The sequence below is a fragment of the Colobus angolensis genome, unplaced genomic scaffold (assembly GCF_000951035.1).
Source record: "Colobus angolensis palliatus isolate OR3802 unplaced genomic scaffold, Cang.pa_1.0 Scaffold118, whole genome shotgun sequence".
NCBI lineage: Eukaryota > Metazoa > Chordata > Mammalia > Primates > Cercopithecidae > Colobus > Colobus angolensis.
In genome coordinates, this window is record NW_012112919.1 from 6650661 (window position 1) to 6658697 (window position 8037).

The 8037-nt window shown below is 50.9% G+C and overlaps 1 protein-coding gene and 1 long non-coding RNA gene across 3 annotated transcripts in view; one reads left to right on the plus strand and one right to left on the minus strand.

The window, feature by feature from the left end:
- Positions 1-5793, minus strand: part of RETSAT (retinol saturase (all-trans-retinol 13,14-reductase)) — a 12960-nt gene extending 7167 nt beyond the window's left edge. Inside the window, exons 1-5 of one of the 2 annotated variants that reach the window (XM_011963935.1) lie at positions 5384-5793; positions 2716-2898; positions 1819-2060; positions 1080-1281; positions 424-621 (exon numbers count right to left, since the gene is read on the minus strand). In XM_011963935.1, coding sequence (XP_011819325.1) covers positions 424-621; positions 1080-1281; positions 1819-2060; positions 2716-2898; positions 5384-5555 — 997 coding nt within the window. In that variant the 5' untranslated portion in view covers positions 5556-5793. The remainder of the gene's footprint in view (positions 1-423; positions 622-1079; positions 1282-1818; positions 2061-2715; positions 2899-5383) is intronic. The other variant, XM_011963943.1, reaches the window with a different exon arrangement.
- A 46-nt stretch (positions 5794-5839) lies between these two features.
- LOC105527586 lies at positions 5840-6975 on the plus strand. The gene is made up of 3 exons (XR_001004246.1): positions 5840-5898; positions 6182-6271; positions 6653-6975. It is a non-coding gene; the product is annotated as an uncharacterized LOC105527586 (long non-coding RNA).
- The last annotated feature ends 1062 nt before the right edge of the window (positions 6976-8037 follow it).

The following is an 8037-nucleotide window of genomic DNA, read 5'->3' on the forward strand; positions in this document are numbered from 1 at the left end:
TGTTAGCCAGGATGGTCTCGATCTCCTGACCTTGTGATCTGCCCGTCTCAGCCTCCCAAAGTGCTGGGATTACAGGCTTGAGCCACCGCGCCCAGCCTTTCTTTTTTTTTTTTTTAAAGAGACAGGGTTTAACCATGTTTCCCAGGCTGGTCTCAAATTCCTGAGCTCACGCGATCCTCCCATCTCAGCTTCCCAAAGTGTTGGGATTACAGGTGTAGACTACCATGCCCGGCTGATCCTTTGTCTTTCCTGCTTCCTTTTTATTTCTGGACTAATCACTATCCCTGGACCCTGCTCTGGGGCAGATTCTCACCTTTAGCCCCCATGAGGAGGTCAGTTCTCCTACTCCGTCTGGTCTTAGGGACACCCTAGGTCTCGTCCACACCAACCCAGGGACCCAGAAGGGCAGGGCAGGGCTCTCACCACAGGCTTTCCCAGCTGAGTCCAGCAACACACTCTGCACAGTGGCCCTTGTAAGGACAGCGCCCCCAGCCCGCTGAATCACAGGGATGGTATGGAAGGCAATTTCACTGGAACCCCCTCGGGGATAAAAGGCTCCTTTCAGGTAGTGGTTAACCAGCAGAGCGTGCATGGAAAAGGCACTATGACGGGGGGTGACACCTGCAGAAGGAAGGAAGGGTGGTGAGCAGGCAAAAGCAGGCACCAGCACCAGTCAGAAACAAATGTGGGATTCTGTGAGATAACACATAACCCAGTCTATCCAAGGATCCACACGTTCCTCAGGGTTCAAGGCAGTCAGAGGAGACTTTCCATCCAGTCATGGGGTACCTTAGAGATCTTGGCACCAGGAGGAATATCCTCCCTGCAAACTGCCATGCTGCCAAGACCAGGGAAGACAGTGTTGGTTGAACTGAAAGATCATCCAGGGCATGGATGAAGAGAATTTTGACCAAGGAGTCCAGTAGGTGGCCAGACTTCTCATCCACAAGCTCCGGAGGGCCTGGGGTTTACACTGCTCCATGTCAGTCAGTCAGGCAGGATCAAGAAGAAAGACTGAGAGACGAGAGGGTAGCCCTTCCTCCTCCAGAAGCTGCCCAGAGCCCATGGCCAGTACCCACCGTAAGTGGGGAAGATGTAGCTGAGCACTGCCTGGAGCTCAGAGGAGGCTCCCAGCTGCTGCAGGACCTCAGCCAGGCTCTGGGTGGATGCATGAAGGAATGGAGAGAAACGAGTCAGCAGCCCACACCTGTCAAGGAGCTGAATCACGGGCAGTGGGAGGAACTTCAACAGGATGGCATGAGGGACTCCATTGGATACCACCTGGGGGAGTGAATGAGGAGAGCAGGCCTCACCTCTGGAACCGCTGTGACAGAACTGCTATCCCCATAGCCTGGACCAGCCCGAGGATCTAGCAACACTTAACCCTGACTGAACTTTGCTGAATTTGAATTTTTAAAAAAATCTATACTCTGTGAATTTTTCCTGTCCTATACTTGGATGAGTCCTTCTTTTACTTTTTATTTTCCTGCTCAAATTCCTTTTCAAAAATCCCAGTCTGGTCTCGGATGAGTAAAAAGGAGTAGTGACCTGATGTCACGGAAGCCAGCCTAGTCAGGGAGGAGAGCAGGGCATCCCTGGAGGCCAGGGGCACAGCAGCAGCCGTGGAGCCAAGACTCCAGAGAGAGAGAGACAGAGAACTGGATGGACTCGGGTGGAGGCTGAGCTAAGAACAGATATGACTCTTCCTCCCTTCCTGCCTCTCCCCACTGCACTCTTCACCCCCAGTGCCTCCATTAATAATGAAGAAAGTCAGTCTTGTCGGGAATAAACTCTGGGTCCTCAGCATGTCCATGTTACCTTAACCAGCTTTATATACTTGTCAATGATAGCCTCCTCCTGTGGAAACTTCTCTTTGAGGCCCTGAACGTAGGCTTTCTCTCCACTGTACATGGGATACTCCTTTCGGCCATTAGGCCCTTCCAGTACCATGATGTCAAAAGGAGAAGACATGGGAGCCCAGTCCAGCTGCCCTTCAGTGATCTGGTCCAAGATAAAACGGCCAGTGCTGCCCTCCTCCATACGCCCAATATAATGGATTCCTGTTGGGAGATGGAAAAACAAGGTAGTAAAGGCATACGAGGATTGAGCCCTGGAAAGGTGGCTGAGGAAGTGAGGTGGAAGAGGTTATCTGGCCTGGCCAAGTTCATGCCCAGAGTGAGCTGCCCACCCTGTCTGTAGGGAGTTGTCACAGCAGAAACCACCAGATCCCTGCCCGGCTCAACTCCCAGTAGCTATGCTGTCACAGAAGAAAAGTGCCCAGAGGCTGGGCACGGTGGCTTACACCTGTAATCCCAGTACTTTGGGAGGCTGAGGGAGGTGGATCACTTGAGGTCAGGAGTTCGAGACCAGCCTGGCCAACATGGAGAAACCCCGTCTCTACTAAAATACAAAAAAATTAGCAGGTGTAGTGGCCCACTTGGTGGGATTACTGAGTGTAATCCCAGCCACTCGGGAGACTGAGCCATGAGAACCACTCGAACTCAGGAGGTGGAGGTTACAGTAAGCTGGGATCATACCACTGCGCTCCAGCCTGGGTGACGAAGTGAGACTCTGTCTGAAACAAACAAAAAAAGTACCCAGAGAGCAGACAGCACTTCCAAAACAACAGAAACGCTCAGTATCACCCCACAAGGGCTGCTCCAAGCCTCTTCAACATATAGCCATGCTCCCAACCCTTTTCCACACAAGCCTTACCTGTGTCAAATTCAAGGCCATTCTTTCCAAAGGTATGACAGGCGCCCCCTGCCTTGGTATGTTGTTCCAGCACCAGGACTCGCTTGCCAGCTTTAGCTAGAATTGCAGCTGCAGCCAGACCCCCAAAGCCACTGCCAATTACCACCACATCCAGCTTCTCCGGCACTTGGCTGGCTGAAAAAACTACAGCAGAAGGGCCAAAGGGTGGGTTTCTCAGGCAGGGGCAGGGAAATAGCAAAGATAGGGAAACCAAAGAAGACTTCTCTAGCTTGTACAGTGCAAGAAACCTCTAGAGCAGTTTGGAATGGAACTCTTGACTAACATGTTTCAAACATTTTACCTGGGAATACTCAGAACCAGCCAGGCAGATTTGGGGTTTTGTGTTTTTGTTTTTTGAGACAGGGTCTCGCTCTGGCCCAGGCTGAAGTGCAGTGATGTGATCACAGCTCATTGCAGCCTTGAACTCCTGGCCTCAAGCAATCCTCCTGCCTCTGGCTCCCGAGTAGCTAGGACTACAGGTGCATGCCACCATGCCTGGATAATTTATTTTTATTTTTATTTATTTTTGAGACAAGAGTCTCGCTCTGTCACCCAGGCTGGAGTGCAGTGGCGTAATCTCCGCTCACTGCAAGCTCCACCACCCGGGTTTACGCCATTCTCCTGCCTCAGTCTCCCGAATAGCTGGGACTACAGGCGCTCGCCACCATGCCTGGCTAATTTTTTTTTTAATATATATTTTTTAGTAGAGATGGGGTTTCACCATGTTAGCCAGGATGGTCTCGATCTCCTGACCTCATGATCCACCCGCCTTGGCCTCCCCAAGTGCTGGGATTACAGGCATGAGCCACCGTGCCCGGCCTATTTTATTTTTTATAAAGACAAAGTCTTGCTATGTTGCCCAGGCTGGTCTTGAACTCCTGGCCTCAAGTGATCCACCCACCTCGGCCTCCCAAAGTGCTGGGATTACAGGCATGAGCCACCATGCCCAGCACACAGGCTGGGTTTCTTTGGAAGATGCAGGGTCTGCAAGCAACAGTGGAGTAGCTGGGTATTATGGTGGCTCTTCCAGGTCCTGATGGAAAGGCTTGGGCAGGACAGAACTGCTCAGAGGCTGCAGCTCTGAGAAATCACAGCACCAGCCTGTCCCATAGGGAAGGTCTGGGGCATTGCTGAGGGAGGCAGCACCTTCTTAGAAGACAAAACTGGATAGCAAGTGGTGCTATATGGGTACTTCCAACACAAGATCTGTTCTTTAAATCACTGGCAAAGAACTGAGATCTGGAATGTTGCAAGATACAAGAGAACTTGGCAAACTGCTTATTTTTTGAATGTTTTTAGAGAAATCAATAGTAAAAAAAAATTTCATATGTAAGTATATAAGATAAATATATGAAACAAGTTTCACAATGCAATACGTACTGGAACTACATATAATGCACTGTGATATTTTCTATTCTACTGCATTCTAAAATGTTAGTTGTGGCCCAGCACGATGGTTCACGCCTGTAATCCCAACACTTTGGGAGGCCAAGGTGGGCGGATCGCTTGAGGCCAGGAGTTCGAGAGCCTAGACAACATGTTGAAACCCTGTCTCTACTAAAAATACAAAAATTAGCTGGGCACGCACACCTTTCAGGAGGCTGAGGCACGATAATCACTTGAACCCAGGAAGCGGAAGTTGCAGTGAGCAGAGATCGCACCACGGCACCCTAGCATGGGCAACAGAGCGAGACTCTGTTTCAATAAATCAATAAATAATGCCAGTTGCAACTCACTAAATTGATTTCATAGCCCACTAATAGATCACAACGCGGTTTGAAAAGCAGTTAAGCTAGTCATCTCATTTTTAGACCAGCCCAGGTAGGTGCTAATGGTTATGCAGCAAATTAGTGACAGTTCAAGCTAAAACTCAGTTCTCGGAAGTCCAGATGATTAGTCCTTCCACTTAGAACAGTACTGTCTCCGATTGTGCAGCAAGATAGGACACGGAGAATTCTAAAATTTACAAGTGAGAGGGACTCTGTAGATCAAACAGGTGATCCATTATTTTTTAAAGCAGCAGAACTCTTTAAACCCTAGAAGCAACCACAAAATATGTTTTAAAGATGAGAGTGGAGAGCAGGCTCTGAGCCTGAGGCACCCTGTTGAATCTCTGCCAAAGTTTCAGAACTAGGGTTCAATCCTTATGACTCGAGACCATGCAAAGCCTGTTAAATCACCGGACGGGCAAAATGCAACTTCCTATGCAAGTTGGGACACATTTCTGTGTTGTCCCCCACACACTGAGCTCTCATGGGAGGGTAGGTGAAAAATTTAAGGTCCTGGAACCAAGTGGAGGAATGTCTCTTATCAGTTCCGTGAGCTGCCGGGATTACAAGTGGCAGGGCGGGTACCAAGACCTTGCAAACCAAGGACAATCACCGCGCCCTTGGGACTACTATTCCCGGGGCCTGCTAGGGCGAAGGCTATGGGGCCTGCTAGGGCAAAGGCTATAGGCAGTGTCGGACACTAAAGCAGGGCTCCTCCCCGTGCAAGGAAGCCCTCCCAGTACTTTATATATGGGGAAACTGAGGCCCGGGTCTGGTAGCGGCTGCCTTGGCAAAATGAGAACCCAAACCTGTGAGAATGCCTGAAGTGCAGCCCCGGATCCCAGGGTCCCTCCTACTACCTTGTTTGAGAACCTTCTTCCTGGCCTCCTTGTCAGTTACCAGGGGTGCTGGTGGCCGTTTGACATCTTCGGAGAAAGGATTCGGGGATTTTCCAGAGAACAGTCCCAAGTAAACTTTGCAGACGACGGCCAGCAGCAGCACGGCCAGGAGCAGCACCAGCGGAAGCCACATCTCGCTGGCGTCGGGTCGGGTAAATGGGACAGCTCCGTCTGCGCTCAGCCTCTAGGACTGTGGCTCCGCCCAGGCTAGTTCGCTCTCCAGTCAGGAGGCGGAGGCAGCTTTGAGCACTGATTAACCAGCCAGCCAGCCAGCCAGCCAGCGAGAAGCCAACAATCCGGTGACGATTGGCCCTCCCGGCTCTCCGTACTTCTTTTGCAGCGCATGGTTTCCATTGCCTACTGGGAAATGTAGTTCTCGGGGCCAGGGGAGACGGCACGGAAGAGGCCTGTGCGCAAGAGCAGATGAGGCCTAGCCGAGGCGGCGGGATCCCCAAGTTTGGAAAGCTGTGTTAAGAGTGAGAACGCGATAACACCTGCCAAGGAGTTAACCCCTTTGATAAGCTCCCTAACCCCTTTGATAAGCTGGTTGTTACCTTTGTGGAGCTAGCAGCCGGCCTGAGGAGGGAGGGAGAATGTGATCCGGTGGAAATGATCACTGCAGGGAGAGACAAGGCCCAGAGTTGTAAGACTGAGAGAGAATCCCGACTGGGAGACCGGAGTCTTGAGTTCTGGTTCTGGCTCTGCCCTGGACTCGCTGCCCTGAGGTGTTAAATTGCTTTCCTCCTCTTACGCCTCCAGGCAATGCGAAAGTTCTGTACAAAGTCTGCACACAACCCCTGTCTGACTGGGTGTCTTGAATTGAAATCTCTGTTCTGCGCATCGCAGCCGGTGAGCGTGTGGCTCTGTGCCCCTCCACGTGGACCATAGTTTTGTCCTGGGGGCCTGCCTGGGACGGAGTCCTTTATGGCGGGTCCCTAATGACACCCCATCCGTGGGGAACCTGGGGGCGGGGAGCCGCCTACGGATGAGCACGGTGAAAGGATCAGCGAAGGGCCGGTCTAATTTAAATTCCTATGCAGAGAGTCTAACCTCCAGCAAGCAGTTGAAGAATCATACCCCCTTCTTGCCTAAAGTGGATGCACAATGAATACTTGATTTGAGAAGGATCCATTTTTATAGGAAGGCCGTTAACTTAGGTCCAACTATCAGGAACTTGCCTTTGAGTACTTCCTTTTTTGACAGTTGTTGCTCTTTTCTTCTCTGATACAGATAGTAACTGTCCCTACCGAAGGCCCCAGCAGTACTCCAGCCAGGTGTGGAAAGCTGGTCACGATTCTACGCTACTTGGTTCATTTTCTACACAGCAACAGAAGAGCCCTCCTGAGACTGTTATTACCATACCCGCCTGTCATCTTGCCAAGGCTGGCCAATGTGTGTTTTGGCATAGGCTGTCATGGAGGCCATGGTGGAGGAAAAGGAAAGGGGGGGCAGATGTTGAGGCCCCAGAGGCCACAGTGAGAACAGTTTAGTTCCTGAGGTGCCAAGACTAAGGGGGCACTGTCCTGCCCCCAGGATTACAATGAGCCACATGTCCAGCCCAAGAGCCAGGAGGTATTCTTCCTCTCAGTGTTAATAATCAAAGCATCCTGACACCAGCAGCCAGTTCTTACGGAATCCTGATCATTATTACCACAGTGGAGGGCTGACCTCATAGAGAGGCTACCCTCCTTCCTTAGTCACCCAAGCCTGTGAACTATGATTGTCAGTTGTATGTGGGCCATCTGCCCACTTAGGATGCAATTTTTGATGTGACAGACATCCCAGATGTCCAATTCCCCCGTGATGAGGTATGAACCTTGTCCAGCCCTTTTCCTCAGGGAAGCAATGTCAGATGAAAGACTTAGAGTTGCCCAAACTGGCTAGCCAGTTTGTACTGCCACATGTACAGTATTGGTGATAACTGAGAAAGATTAGAACATTGTGTTGCATTTTGAATTTCTACCATCGTTGGAACCAGGTCTAGTATTACAAGCCCCAGACCCAACCTGTGTGTGAGGCCTAAACAAAGCCTGAGCACTTCAGCTAAGATGACCCACCAAGGTGCCACCTTTAGCCTAACCCCTTTGATAAGCTGGCCCAGGTCCCAGTAACTCCATTATCAGAAACAGACCCCATCCCTTCTAGTGGTGCTGCTGCCTTTTGGGCACAGAATCCAGCCCACAGACCCCTGCATGGTCCCCTTTTTGCCATCCTGTGGCATGGGTAGTAAGAGGGAAGCATTTGGCTGAGGCAACTCGTTCATTCAGAATAAATTCACAGCTGCTTAAATTTTGTCAACAGGCCGGGCGCGTTGGCTCAAGCCTGTATTCCCAGCACTTTGGGAGGCCAAGGCGGGCCGATCACAAGGTCAGGAGTTCGAGACGAGGCTAACCAACATAGTGAAACCCTGTCTCTACTGAAAATACAAAAATTAGCTGGGTGTGGTGGTGCATGCCTGTAATTCCAGCTACTCGGGAGACTGGCCCAGGAGAATCGCTTGAACCTGGGAGGCGGAGGTTGCAGTAAGCCAAGATCGCACCACTGCACTCCAGCCTGGGCAACAGGGCAAGACTCCATCTCAAAAAAAAAAAAAAAATTGTCAACAGAGGCATAAC